The sequence below is a fragment of the Cydia strobilella genome, chromosome Z (genome assembly GCF_947568885.1).
Source record: "Cydia strobilella chromosome Z, ilCydStro3.1, whole genome shotgun sequence".
Lineage (NCBI taxonomy): Eukaryota > Metazoa > Arthropoda > Insecta > Lepidoptera > Tortricidae > Cydia > Cydia strobilella.
In genome coordinates, this window is record NC_086068.1 from 2767023 (window position 1) to 2782710 (window position 15688).

Sequence of the window (15688 nt, forward strand, 5' to 3'; positions counted from 1 at the left end):
CTATGCATCACCTAAAAAAAAATATGAATTTTTCTTTGGTTTAAAGTAAAGCCCAACTGATTCAAATAACAGTGTCCTTATCTTTAATTCTTTAAAAAATTCTTTAGCAACACTTGGGTTGTTGTTGGCAACACAATCAGTATATACCTATATATTCAGTTTCAACAACATCCCAACGCATTTACATTGTCCCTCACGGTCACACGGGTGCATATCTATATAAAATACTAGGTGTATGGTCTAGGTACTTTGTATGGCCTATTTGCTGTTTTTTGATGGACTTTTTTCATATATAAAGATTGACATCCTTTCTATACCATCCATAGCTTAGAGGATATAACCAAACGGGGGCGCCTTGTCTGTAATTTACTGTACAAAAGTGCCGATTTTTGCGGAGGGGAACGTCAAATGTATATGTAACGTAAAAATAGCCATGTCAGATGAACGTCAGTCCATACATTGTGTATGACCAGTTAGTTAGTTATGCTGGGCATTTTCCGCAAATCGACATCCAATGTGCCTATTTTGCGTGAAACGAGGTAGCGCAACTCTAACCACCCCACCTCCTCCACGAAGCCTAGCAAAGTCTTCAGGTTGCTAGTTGCCTCTTTTAGTGTGCATGGATTACCTAGGTATTTGCTGCTATACACTTCTACCTGTTTACAGTCTAGGAGAATATGTTTTGTTGTTTCTTCTTCTTCCATGCACGCTCTGCACATGGGGCTGTCAGTTTTACCCATATTATGTAGGTGTTTGTTTAGTGTGTTATGTCCTGTTATTAATCCTACTATTTTACGTAGTTGGCTTCTTGGTGTTTTTAGTAATATTTTGGTAAGCTTGTGGTTCAGTTCCGGTAGAATTTCTTTAGTTTGCCTGCATGTCTTCAATTCACTCCTGTACTTGTTGTGCAGTTGTCTGTGATGTTGTTCTAGCTGGTTGTGTATGTAGGATATTGGTAGAGGCATAATTGGCTCGGGTCCATATGCCGGTGTTTCTGAACCTTTCCTGGCCAGTTCATCCGCTGCATCGTTTCCTTGATCCACTATGGCCCTTTATCCATTGTACTGTTACTTTGTTGCCTTCTTTGCTCACTTCAGTGAGGCTCCGATGGCATTCAAGTATAAGCTCTGAGGTAAGTTTGTCGCTGCATAGCGCTTGTAGTACCGATTTACTATCTGACAGTATTAGTATGGTTTCGTGTTTCACTTGTCGTCTTGTAATAGCATTGCAAGCTTCTATTATTCCTACACATTCAGCTTGGAATACCGTATTGTGTTCACCAAGGGGTTTTGTGATGTGTATGTTCAGGTCCTCTGAGAAGACACCACATCCTGGGCCTTCGTTTGTTTTTGAGCCATCTGTGAATATTCTTAGGTTTGTTTGGTTTAGTCCTTCTTTCGGATCTTCTGTTAACGATATGGCGTAATCTTTCCAGAATAGTTTTTGGTATTTTGTGGATAGGCGCTTCCAGCATGGGCATTTTTGAGATCGTATTTTCATAGATCTTCTTGTGCGATGAGCTGAAAGATGTCCATAGGTTTAGATTCTTCAAACGAAGAGCTGTGGCAGCCGCTTCTTTCTGTATGTACATGTGTAGTGGCAGGAGTCCTAGCATTATTTCTAGAGCTGCAGTCGGAGTAGTTCTCATGCAGCCCGTTGCAGCCACACATGCTAGTCTTTGTGTTTTATTTAGTTTGTCTATTACTGTGGTTAGCTGGGTGCGGGACCACCATACAACCGCGCCGTAGCTGATCATTGGCATTATTACCATTTTGTACAGCCACAGTATAATGTGAGGGGCAAGTCCCCATCTTTTGCCTACCATCCTCCGGCATTGCCAAAAGGCTACTGTTGCTTTGTTCAGTTTATTGTCCAGGTGTTTGTTCCAGTTCAGTTTATCGTCCAGGATTATGCCTAGGTACTTTACATCCTTTGAAAGTGTCAGTTTTGTGACAAAAAGTGTTGGCATTTCGTATGTACCCAGTTTTCGTTTATGGGTAAAGAGAATTGTGTCGGTCTTTTTTGGGTTTACCGATAGGTCATTCTCCTTGCACCATTTCTCTTGTGTATGACCATTGGCCGACTATTTTCGACAGAGGGGAACGCCTGTAAAGGGGCCCACTGACTATCAGTCCGCCGGACGATGACGCACTGACGATATTGGCCTGTCAGTTAGAACAAATATTTGACAGTTCCGAACAACTGACAGGCCGATATCGTCCGGCGGACTGATAGTCAGTGGGCTCCTTTAATGGCTACTCCGTTTGGTTATATCCACTCTAAGGTTCAAAGGTGCGTTTTCTTTTGTTACCGTTAGGTATTTTTGCAATTAAACAATCTAGTAAATTACGAGTAAAAGGCCACTAACACAAAATTGTCTTTTATTTTACTACAAAACATATAAAAAATCAACATCAAGGTAACAATACGAATATAACATGATAACAATAACATAGGTTTCATGCTGTGGTTTCATGGGAACGCTGGGGCTAGTACTAATCATTTGTTTTCATTATTTGCAAGTTCTGGTTAATTGACAACGACTTTATGCTAATATGCTTCGTCAAAACCTGTTTCTTGGCATTAATTACAATGACACCTCGTGAAAGTCAACTCCAATTCTATTTCTGGCTCGTTTCTACGTTTGTCTCACCCTCCTTTGCTTTGACGAGGTGAGAGTTGCCAGTAGAAGTGAGTAGAGCCCTCAAGGCCTCGTGAGCGAGATAGGCGGCTCGGCGGGGCGCGGCCGCGGTGCCGTGATAACGTTCTAGGGCTCCGCTGAGCACGAATTTGGCCTCATCTACTTGCTGCTCGTCCATTAATCTGGCACCTTCCTGGAATAAAACAAGGTTTTACTCTTAAGCGGGATTTACATTACGAAATTAGTAGCGTGAAATTGATTTCGTGACAGTAGTTTTACCAATAGCTTCAATATTTTCGTAATGAATGCATTAATTTCATGAAAGCATAATTTCGTGTCCTGCACGAATTTTTGGTGAAATTTGTGTCATGCAACTAATTTCGTAGTGTAAATGCGACGTGAAAAACTTAGTGTCGCGAAAGTACCTGGCGCTGTGCGGACACGTAGCTTAGATCATAGATTAGTATAATATGTTATTACACTATAACTACACCTTATAAAATAAAGACCCCGCCGCGTCTATGGTATCTGTAGGTATGTATGTTCGCGATAAACTCAAAAACTTGTTCTGGCGGTTTTCACCTATCAATAGTGTGATTCTTGAGGAAGGTTTGTGTATAATTGGGGCATTTTCTATGAAACCTTATTGTGAATGGCGCTTACGCTGCACAGCGTCGCGCGGCATTGTATTTATTTCGTTCGTTTATAATGGCGTAAGCGGCATCGACAATAAGGTCCCTTTATATAGAAAATACCACAATTTGGTAAGGCTTTACGTAACCCGTGCGATGCGGGTCACTAGTACAGTCGCTATCAGATATATCGGAGCGGCCGAGGTGCTCAAAAATATCTGAACACGCACTTAAAACCTTGACAATGAGGGCTAACGCGTATGACTTTGCCGCTAGGGGCGCTAGTGTAGATGGTGGTCTTCGCAAAGTTCGAAATGTCAAATGTCAATCAATCAATCTTTATGTAGAATGGCTCCATCGGTACTGTCGATGATTTCGCCAACGTCAAAGTGGGATCCACGTGGGATCGAGTTATATTTCTTCAATCTTCATGTAAATCAGCCAGTGTACGGTAAAAGTATAAATAATACAATTATGGCCTCTAGGACTCTATCCAGATACGGTTAGAGGTAGAAATTCCAAATGCTCTTAGAGCACGACGTTGTTCGGTAGTTGTGATATTATGAGCTCTTGTATAGCGATAGCGACTATACAAGGGCCACGTGGAGCTACTTGGCGTTGACGCCAAAACGGTGGATAAACTCGTATCTAGATTAATTATTCATTATCCGCACACGTCTTCATTAGTTTACTGCATAATAAGCTATCAGTATTACACTTCAAACAACGTTAATGAGCAAAAACAAAAAATTAATCCCGACTCGATGTCGCCAAGATGGCGGTCGTCAAGCAACTCCCATGTCAAATGTCACTTGTCACTTCAGTGACTGACAGCTGTTCTTTAGTCTTTTGGACCACCATCAACAAAAGCGCCAACTGGTGAGAAAAAAAAACGATAGCCCTCATAGAGACGTGTTCACATATTTGTGAGCACCTCGGACGCTCTGATATATCTGATGGCGACTGTACTATTACTGGTAAGTATGTATGTAATGATTACCTGAAACAGCTTGTGACAATCTTCAATAACATCTATTCTCTTCTCAAGCGTCATGGCGTCAAAAGTGACGCCACAGGCCGAGCAACGGGCGCCCTGCTTAACTGTATGGCGTGATCCTGATAGCATGCCGGAGCACTTTGGCGTTGGACATCTGCAATTATTATTATTTTAATAATTATTTTCTATTTTTTCTTATTTACTCGTAATGCATGTTAATTATAAGATGTAATGTTTTGAAAAGATTTGTCCCGCCGAGTCTGTTGCCGGCCCCGTATTGGGATACCGTCCTCTAAAGGCCGGCGTAGCTTTATTAGACTTTCATAAGCGCATGGTAATATGCCTACTTGAATAATAAACTATCTTTATCGTCATAATTTAACTTTGTAAGGCTCGAAACTCTTACACTGTAGGTAGTGTGTGTATGCTATTACTACGCCACGCCAACAAACATCTGGGACATTCCACGAGAATATGCCTTACGACATGCTTTTGCCTTGTATGTTAGCTAATTCAATCAAATCCGTAAAGCTCGAGAATATACTGCCAATTTGTTAGCAAAGTCATGAAATATTACCAGATCTAATATAAAGATAAAAGATAAAAGACATTTATTCGTGACGATCACAACACAAGTACGAACATGTACAGACAACAACAGCAAGAAAAGAAGAGATCATCAAGTGTGCATCACGAAATGGACCCAACTCAGCATAATGCTAGCTATAAAGCCAGCGCTGGTCTTCCGTAGGGCCCATTCGGTGATGCCACGACAGATAACACACAAAGATACATATTAAAACATTACAAAGCTACACACAAATAATACCTAATTATATACCATATCATTTTCTCAGCCTTTCAGATCTTATCAGAAAGGCGTTTCGTAAGGGACATTCTCGTGCATAATTTAGTATATGCCTACCTTAGCGGAGGGTCCCCACTCTCCTGCATAGTGGGCCATGCGCTCGGCCGCTCGCACGCGTCGCACGCGCACGTGAACCAGTACCGCGCCGCGAGCGTGCGCCGCCGTGACGTCACGTCGCGCAGTGAGGCCGCGGGGCCGTAGCACTCGGGGACTGTGGCCCCGGGGGGTAGGGGCCGAGTGCACGCTAGGATGAGGCGGCGACCGATGAAGTACCTGAAGTGTAGATTTTGAGTACGAAGTGAAAGAAGGGTAGAAAATGGAAAAGGCAGAGATGGGAAGTTGGATGGAAAAACAGTACATACAGAAATAGTGATAGCAATGGTGATAGTATAAGTGGTAGATAGTGATAGTAGGAGATAGAGTGTGGGAGAGTGGAAACAGAAGAGGATAGTGTAATGTTGGGAATAAGGAAAGATTGTACAAACAAAGAAATGAGGGGAGGAATAATAGTAGATTGTTAACCAAGGGATGAAAGGCACTCATTTCTGCCGAGGTAGTTTGGCGCTCGAACGCAGTGAGAGCGTAACAATCAAGGCAAAAGTATCGTTATTTATGGAATGGGGAGTCAAATATCAGAATGGAAATTGTATAACAAATCCTTTTAAACCCAAATTTCAACTGCTTATCGTAAAAAAAAAACGTACTTGGAACGTAAAATGCTTAGTGCAGAAACGTATCATTTTCTGCACACCTTTTAGAACAACAATACTCTTTCAGAGCATGAGAAATGAAAAATATATTAAGTAAGTGAAATTAGAAGAAATCGAGTTCAATATAGATAATAAAAGAAAGGACGACGAGGTTATATGTAATGGAATAGAAACAGAAATAATACCTAGCAACTGCAGGGAAGCAGTCGTGATTAAACAGCGCTCCAGTAGGATATATAGCGACGGCGATATGCTGTGCGCGCGCGCCTCTGAAGAGATGCCCCTCCCCCTTCCCGTCTCCACTGCGCAATGTTTCAAACACTTCGTGTGCGTTGAACTGGAGCAGTTGGAGGTTGCGTATGATCACGGCTGTTACTGACCAGCGCGCTGTGGAAAATAAATATAATACAGGAACAGGAGTCGTTCCATTAGAGATATCGGAGCGGCCATGGTGCTCAAAAACCTCTCAACATGGAATCTAACGCCTTGACTAAAATGGCGAAATTCTAGGACGTATAACTCCGATATATTTCTGATAGTAACAACCATCAATGTCAGACTTTCTGACTTTTATTTTAGTTTAATCTTGCTTGTGGTGGAGATATTTATGTAGTTCTTCACGATCATCCTTGTTCGAATCACGTAAGACATACTTCTGAGTAGATTGATTTTATACATATGTCTACTGCTTAATTCAGAAGACTGATTCAAAGGTTGATTTATGCACATCAGATGGACACCATACTTGTAGTTGGACATGTATTTCTATTGCACTGTTACTTCTATTCTGTAAAAATTAAAACAAATTTAGGAGAGGATTCCCCCTTGTTATTTAACTGTAGGAATTTGACTTACCATTTTCCAGCTCGTCAGCGGACACCGAGTTGAAGAATCCGCTCTTCACCAGGCATTCCGTCAGGAACACGGCAACAACCAATCTCTTCACGTAATCGTCTCCGGTGCGCTGCTCGGAGTGTGTACAGAGGGAAAATATCTGCGGAAAAAAATGTTTATAATGTGAGTTACCTATTAGGTCGTTTCATTACCAAAATTTCAGTCAAAATCTTCTCAACGGGAGTTCATTACAAGGAAAAACAAGTGCTTCAATATTTTGAACTTTATGGATAGTAACACAATTATTTATCATTATATCTCGGTCTCGGTTTTCTTTGAAATTAAAGATATTCCAAAAATCCAAATCCAAATTCTCCTCATTTTTACATTTTTCCTTTTCTTCCTCAACCTTCTTTAATCCCTTCGTACTCATGTTCAGCTGTTACATTCTCGACTCCATCTTTCATTTCTTTCCATTTGTGTCGTCATTGGGCTAAAAGAACGCCGGCGTGACGTGTAAAGACGTCAAGGGTGCCAAAAGCACCGGGCTGTAACTAATTAATATTGTTCATCAGTAAATTACCTGTGTCGTCTTCAAATCGAAATTCTCCTCATTTTCACATTTTTCCTTTCCTTCCTCAACCATCTTCAAACCCTTCTTGCTCCTATTCAGCCGTTCCTTTCTCGATTTCATCTTGGATTTCTTTCCGTCTATGTCGTCGTGGGCTAAAGGGACGTCGCCGGAGACGTGACGTGTATAGACGTCGAGTGTGCCCGAGAGGCCGAGCTGCGTGACCATGCGGAGGGCGATGTGACTCAGGATAGACATTCCAGATCCTGAAACAAATTAATTTGCATCTTGAATAAATGCCAAGTTTCCCGATGGGAATCTGACGCTTAAAGACTTGACTTTGTCCCATATCATGGGGTTATGTTTCCAAAAGACCTCAGGATCCAGTAGAACTTAATCAGAAAACTGGTGCAGTTAGGTAGGTGTGGTGTATTTCTCTCCCCTATTTTCAGTTTTAACGTAAACGATTTTTGGAAGGAGAACTCATGCTTGTACCATATGCCACGCATGTTACGGTCGTCGCCCAAATACAGTGTACAATTTGTGTTTTATTTTTATTAGTATTGTTTTTGAAGTAAAACTTCTTTAGGAGCGACTAGAGGGTAACTCAGATTTTTTTTCTGACGGAAGTAACGCTCAGTAGTGACACACGCACAATAGGACACACGTCAAAGTGCCAACATAGCGATAAACGTCATCGTCAAAGAAGTTTTACTTCAATCGCGCGTAAAGATTACACGCACACACTTTATTTTCTGTGGTCCTTTGTATTTTCAATTATTATGTATGTATAAACTCTTTATTGTACAAAACACAGAACACAAATATGGCACAGAAATAGGCAGTACAAAGGCGAACTTATCCCTTTAAGGGATTTCTTCCAGTTAACCTTTGAGTAGATAAGATTTGATGAAGAACGGTAGACAACTTTGTAGTGCGAAACTACATTTTCACAGTGTCTTGGTAATACTGTAGTGCTGTGTAACTACACAAAAATAAAAATAAATATATAAAATATCTTGGCTCGGTTTCCAAAAGGCGGCCTATATAATTTAAAAAGATGAAGACTAACCAATAAACAGGTCTTGGAAACTGCACTCATGCTGATGATACACCATGCCTTTCTCCCGGCAGCTTAACGAGCAAAAAGCCACTCCTGCGCAGCGTGGACACCATACTGGTGCCTCCTCTAAACAGAGAGATAACCTGTAAAAAAAGCAAATTGGTAGCAAAAGTTATGTTAGGACTTCTGAAGAAACCAGAAGTACAAATATATAGAAGTACAATTCGCGGCTGCATAAATAGCAAAAAATAATACAAAGTAGGCTGGCGCCTCTAAAAAATTGACTGTTCAGGATAAATCTCGCACCAGCTTTTACAATCCGACCTATAAAATTCTTAATTATTTTAGTATTTACTCAATAAAATACTACAGAAATAGGAGTGCACTGAACGCCTGTAGCAACTACTAATAATTAGAATTAGACTACAATTATGAGTACGGGTTTTTGAAAATATGGTCAGTGAATCACACGCGAGCACGTGAGGGTATTGAAGCATTGGAGTTCGCCGTGGCCGAAAACAGTCGAGAATTTCAGTGATAACGATGATAACCTTGTGAAGCAGTGTAGACAATGTGTTCCGAGATGGTCAGGCAGTAGGCAAGCCGCGTACGGACTCTCGGCCAATACGATGTCGCCTGGGTGTAATGGCGCTTGCGCCGCTGCGAAACGACCCTGTCAAAATTTGTAGTAATCAGAAATAAGGTTTGTATTATTGTATTGAATTGGTCTGTATTATTAACTAACATGGCGCAACGACCCACAAATCCGCGTCTACACTGTCTCCCCAGCGGTATCTGGGCCGACCTACCAGGCGGCCACCAGTCGGTATATTATCGGCGAAACGAAATCCCACAGACTTCACTGGTTCGGTCACTTTATTGATTCAATAAATGTACACAGCATTACAGCGAACTAATACACTGAGAAATTTATAATAGAAAGTATATATACAAACTAGGTACATGATACAGTCTAGAAAGGACAACAGAACAAATGTAAGAAAGAAAAACTAATACAAACCAGATGATTCACGCTTATCCATCGCCTCATAGTACTTCAAACATTCTTTACACAGATCCATCCAATTACTTGCAAATACATCACATTTCGGTGCTGATGCGAGGAGCGCGTAGATATATTTTAGAGCGCGGACAAGTGGTGATTTGCCATGAGACATAGTGCGTGTTTTAGGCACAGCTAATAGGTGACGACTTCGTGGTCGGAAATTAAATTGGGCTTTAGCTATAGGCCTTAGCTATTATATTTGACTCTAGCAGGCAGGTGGTGTTAACGAAATGGTGGTCGCTTTCGGCTGAAAGAAGCGCATGGCGAACGTTGGCTCGTTGGATAGAAGACATTAGGAATATTGCGGGTCACTTCTGGATGAGATTAATTCAGGACTGGTACAATTGGCGTACTAGAACAGAGGCCTATGCTGAAAGGTGCTGATATAATGATGAATTTGACGATGGTGATGATAGTAGTCTGTGTAGACCTATGTCTACTCTAGGCTAAATAGAAAACCGATATCTAATTCAATTATAGAATACGGGTTACATAAAACCTTACCATTTCATACATTCCTTTCTCAAGAATCACCCTATTGATAGATGAAAACCGCATGAAATTCCGTTCAGTAGTTTTTGAGTTTATCGCGAACATACATATAGATAGACGGTGTAAGATTGTAGAACACGATCAATGGTACCTTTCCTTCTTCTTCAACAATCTTGATATGTTTTGATAGTGCAGGCATGTTAGGTTTGCAACCCCCCACGAGACTAATTTCTGAAAATACAAAAATCTGGCTTTACTTCTTTACAAAGTGGCGGTCAGTCATACAATTTTTTCAATAGTTCCAAACAAAACATAGATAAAATAGGCAATGAACTTTTTTAGGGTTCCCCGTACCTAAAGGGTAAAAACGGGACCCTATTACTAAGACTCCGCTGTCCGTCCGTCTGTCTGTCTGTCAGCAGGCTGTATCTCATGAACCGTGATAGCTAGACAGTTGAAATTTTCACAGATGATGTATTTCTGTTGTCGCTATAACAACAAACACTAAACAGTACGGAACCCTCGGTGGGCGAGTCCGACTCGCACTTGGCCGGTTTTTTGTCAATGTATTTTGAGCCATCTTGATTTGCGTTCAAAACCGTTACCGGTATAACTAAAAATCAAAATATCTCATACCTTTCACAATATTTCTTCGATATTATAGAATAGTATAGGGTATTTGACTACTAGTCAAATCAGTTTCTTTTTTCGAACTGTCAAAACGGTTTTGCTACTATGGAATTTATACGAAACACTAGCATGTGACGTCACAATCAAATTACCTACTCTTTATAGTTTTATACGGGTTTAAAAATAGAAATTTTGCTTAAAATTAACTGCTGTCTACGTTTCTCTATTAATCTTCTGGTGCTTTATTTCATGCATGGTGTAAAATAATTTATTATAAATACAGTCAAATATATTCAGATAAGCATAATGATTGATCACATTAGCTAAATTAAATACATAAAAATATATATAAACAACCGTGATACCGAAATGGAATACCGGTTTATTTGTATGAAAAATATACCGGTATTGGGACTATTGGGTCCCTGGTTCAAAATTTCACCTGGCACTTTTGCAGCGGGTTCAGGCGCCTGCTGGCTAAAATCCAACGAATCCAGGTCCTTCTGGAGCCGCTCCCTCGACGTGTCGTCATCGGCCCGGAGCAGACGAAGCGCCAACTCGTACGACACCTTGGCGCGAGTGACCTCACCGCAATCTGTGATAAAAAATGGTGTTTTACCTTTTTTAATTGTGTACTAGCGACCCGCCCCGGCTTCGTACGGGTTAACAAATTATACACTTAAACCTTCCTCAAGAATCACTCCATGGATAGTTGAAAACCGCATGAAAATCCGTTCAGTAGTTTTTAAGGTTCCGTATACCCAAAGGGTCTGTCCGTCCGTCTGTTACCAGGCTGTATCTCACGAACCGTGATAGCTAGTCAGTTGAAATTTTCACAGATGTATTTCTGTTGCCGCTGTAACAACAAATACTAAAAACAGAATAAAATAAATATTTAAGTGGGGCTCCCATACAACAAACGTGATTTTTTTTGCCGTTTTTTGCGTAATGGTAGCGAACCCTTCGTGCGCGCGTCCGACTCGCACTTGGCCGATTTTGAGTTTATCGCAAACATACATATCTACATACTAACACAGACGCGGCGGGGGACTTTGTTTTATCAAAGATAGATATAACTCCGTAATAGATGGATACAGTCTAAGGAAAAAACGTGCCTCGAAAATCAAGAAAATTTGATTCTCGTTCAGAGGGCGCTACTAGTTTTGGCCTACAGTCGTATAGATGGCGTTGACGGTTTCGTTTGTTATTTAACAATTTTAACGCATATCAGTGAAAGAACATGGGTCAAAATCATAAAAATAATTAATGCAAATAAAAAAAATCATTTATCTATATTTAAATACATTCTATCGTATTTTTATAAATCTTCATTTTTAGTTTTAAAGTGTGTCGACAGATGGCAGTGAATTTACTGGGGTTACAAAATTTACTATGACAGTAACGCTCTAGTATCAGTTACTCTATGGTTTTATAAAGGGGCCCGCTGATTACGACTGATGATCAGTGGGTCCATTAAGATGTAGTGTTACCTCTGTAGCAGTGGCCGGTCCTCCAATAATAGTGCGCGCGCATCTTAGCGGGCAGGCGCGAGCGCAGCGCCAGCCTCAGATCTGCTAGTGCGGCAGCAGTCCCTTTCCGACGTGGGCGCGCGAGCAGGACGGCGCTACGCGTCCAGAGGGCCAGGGCTAGGGTTGCTTCATCGTCATCTGAAATTGTAAGGATTTTAGTAGTAGGTGCTTTTACTGGCCACAGACAGGGCCCTCTCTATAGCATTTTCACCGTCTTCATTCAGTTCAACTTTTACAGCTTATCTACATGTTCTTGGTCCTCTTTCCCTTGATTCTTCACGGAGGTACTATGAAACTATGATCTGGGGCCCTATTCGAGATGCACAACTGTCAGTTTCGGCTTCAACATCAGTTCAACAGTGGAATGAATCATTTGTTCATCAACCGTGGAAAGTATCATTTGGTACAACCAAAACTCATTCATTGAAAAAATTATTCAACAAAAATCCACTTTGTTTTCTTACTACTATACGGTTTAAAATGGCTCTGAACTCGTCGTGGTTCGGTTTGGTTTCGTTGTCACCTAACTGTGGATTGCTAATGTCAAATTTACCTATTCGACAACACACGATTTCTTCCATTCAACTGAAGTTCAACACGTAACGTCACTTAACGCATGTCGAATACCGCTCCAGAGCTCTCTCTATAGCATCTTCATCATGTTCCTTCAGTTCCAGTTCAGCAGCTAGTTTTTCTCTTGATAATCGAGCGTCTTTGCCACGGTAGACTTAAGGGACATGAGTTACTTCAATGTCCTTAACGAAGCATGTTTATCTATTGTCGGACAGAGAAATACCTTTGTAATACTTACCAGTAGTGGGTGCTTCACTCAGCCTCACTGGCCAAAGCCAGAGCTCTCTCTATAGCATCTTCATCATGTTCCTTCAGTTCCAGTTCAGCAGCTAGTTTTTCTCTTGATAATCGAGCGTCTTTGCCACGGTAGACTAAAGGGACATGAGTTACTTCAATGTCCTTTACGAAGCATGTTTATCTATTGTCAGACAGAGAAATACCTTTGTAATACTTACCAGTAGTGGGTGCTTTCAAGACAGCCTCACTGGCCAAAGCCAGAGCTCTCTCTATAGCATCTTCATCATGTTCCTTCAGTTCCAGTTCAGCAGCTAGTTTTTCTCTTGATAATCGAGCGTCTTTGCCACGGTAGACTAAAGGGACATGAGTTACTTCAATGTCCTTAACGAAGCATGTTTATCTATTGTCAGACAGAGAAATACCTTTGTAATACTTACCAGTAGTGGGTGCTTTTAATACAGCCTCACTGGCCAAAGCCAGAGCTCTCTCTATAGCATCTTCATCAAGTTCCTTCAGTTCTAGTTCTGCAGCTGTTCTACGTTCTCTTGATAATCGAGCATCTTTGCCGCGGTAGACAGGGGCGACGCGGGATACCACTTCGCGGAGGGCTTCCATTAACTGAAACAATTTTGGACATCAGCAGGACCATTTTTACAATTGTATGACATCACCTTTATACTGCGGTAGTCTCCCTCCTGCACCGATCCCGTAGCTTTGAAGATAGGGGTACTCCGTCTTCATTGGATATGGAACCAGTGAGGCGTATCGTATATTGAAAAGGCAGAGAAAACCGCGGGCAGCGCTGTATAGTGTAAAGCTAAGCATGCTGATTTGATACTTTATTCATAAGTTCCTAAAAACAATGTTTTGGTCATGCCTCATTGACGCATAACGGGGTTAGAGGTGGCAAGATATTGGTAAAATATTATTTAGTTAATATCCCTTCACACTATAAGAAGAAGAAGACGCATAACTCAAGCATACCTCATACCTCAAGCATACCTCATTATGGTTCCTGCATGCTTGCAGCCTTCCCGCGTTAGCTAAAGCTTTGAGCGCACGTAGCCACTCCGGCGTCGGTATGGCGGCCAGCTCTGGTAGGTAGCAAAGCACGGAGAAAGCCGCGGGCAGCGCATAGTGTTTGACCTAAGCGTGCTGATTTGATACTTCTGACATTCATAGGTGACAAAATTTAACAATATCGCATACCTCAAACACGCATCATACCTCAAACATACCTCATTATGGTTCCTGCATGCTTGCAGCCTTCCCGCGTCAGATAACGGTTCGAGCGCACGTAGCCACTCCGGCGTCGGTATGGCGGCCAGCTCTGGTAATAAAGCTCGCAGGAAGCCGCGGCCGGCGCTGCATAGTGTTTGGGATGAGCATGCCGCTGCGTATGCTGCGTCTGGTTGAGGGCACCGGGACATTCTGTAATTGTAATACAATTGTGCTAAGTTGGGCAACACACACGAGGCGATATTGTGCGCGCGAGCTGTAAGCGAGCGCGCAATAAAAAAGCCGATGTGTGTAATGACCAATGCACACGCGTTTCATACGACGTTTTTCAACACACTTGCGAGAAATAAAAATAAACTTTCATATTAATCAAATTTTAATTAGCCGGCCGCGGGCCGCGGCAGGCGGTCGGGCGGCGCCGGTTTCCGCCAGTCCGACCAATTAAAGAAGGCTCCGTTTCCATGCAGATTTATTAGCAATCAGTTACCTTCTTAACTCAGTCGGATAATATAATTAAAAAGCACGAGTGTTATAATCTGAAAAAGCACATCTAGGATAATGAGCCAAAAATCGGTGGAATAAAAACGTCGTTTGTTGAAAAAGTCAATTCCACCAGGCAACATGAGGACAAACACAATTTTATCAAAATACTTTGCCACTCTTGTAGATAAAACGTAACTTTCTCATCGGTTTTTGAGAGATAAAGAGAGCCTTTGAGCTGGTGTGGTAAAAATATATGGCCAACATACTATAATATTAGACACGGTTTGCCGCGGCATTATCCTAATATATTTAGCGTCCAAATGATTTTATGTCTGCATGCCTTTCTTTTTTTGTGTACTATGTTGTATTGTGTTATGTTGTGGCGTTAATAGTTATTTGTTATACAAGGGTGCAAAGTTGTATTTTACCCGCGAGTGTAGAATTGAAACACAAGCAAGCGAAAGGATTCTATAGGTGAACCACGAGCGAAGCGAGTGGTTCTAAAATAGAATCCTGAGCGTAGCGAGTGTTTCAACACACGAGAAGTAAAATACATTTGCGCCCGTGTATAACACAAAACTTTTCACCTCACTATAGCGAGGAAAGTGCAACATCCACAGGCGTTAGATCATCTTCATCACTGGAATTACTCATTTCTGTACGATATTATAACAGAAAACTCTGGAAGTTGTGTATTTTTACGCGAGTCGGTGAGAAAAGTTTTTTAGTAAAAAAATTGTTGACAACGTTGACATTTCTGGCGTATGAAATGTCAACGATGCGTTTTGAAATTGCATCGACTCAACTTGTGCGTTCAGCATATTAACATCATTATAAAAAAACAAACGTTTCTTATGGAATTTTAAGGTTTATGACTTAAAATCATTAAATAAAGCTAAATTTGGTATTTTTCATTAGATTCTCAAACCATTTATTTAATGATAATTAATATCGAACGAATCATTATCATAAACGATTCACGTTTTGTTATCTGTTAAGCTACTTAAACACGCTTCATCCAAGGTCAAATTACTTTCCCCACTAGTGGATAAAACGCGTTTTTTCACGCTTGTATTGAAGGATAAAGGACAACTTTCCGAGCTAGTGAGGGTTCCAGTGATGA

The 15688-nt window shown here is 41.2% G+C and overlaps 1 protein-coding gene across 1 annotated transcript; it reads right to left on the minus strand.

The window, feature by feature from the left end:
- Positions 1-2476: 2476 nt before the first annotated feature.
- On the minus strand, positions 2477-14273 carry LOC134753698 (SET and MYND domain-containing protein 4). Its single transcript, XM_063689633.1, has 13 exons — positions 14082-14273; positions 13266-13461; positions 11995-12159; positions 10947-11099; positions 10026-10105; positions 8868-8989; positions 8326-8459; positions 7266-7519; positions 6704-6842; positions 6034-6235; positions 5196-5411; positions 4274-4424; positions 2477-2834 (listed from the first exon to the last, which is right to left on the minus strand). Exons 1-13 carry the CDS (start codon positions 14271-14273, stop codon positions 2622-2624), a joined length of 2217 nt encoding a protein of 738 aa, XP_063545703.1. The 3' UTR covers positions 2477-2621.
- Between the last annotated feature and the right edge of the window lie 1415 nt (positions 14274-15688).

Bases quoted from the DNA above. Each gene is read 5' to 3' on its own strand.
- LOC134753698 (XM_063689633.1), bottom strand. From the start codon at position 14,273: ATGTCCCGGTGCCCTCAACCAGACGCAGCATACGCAGCGGCATGCTCA. The intron at 6,236-6,703 runs GTAAGTCAAATT...TATTTTCCACAG, and splicing joins CGCTGACGAGCTGGAAAATG to CGCGCTGGTCAGTAACAGCC. The intron at 2,835-4,273 runs GTAATCATTACA...GTTTTATTCCAG, and splicing joins ATTGTCACAAGCTGTTTCAG to GAAGGTGCCAGATTAATGGA.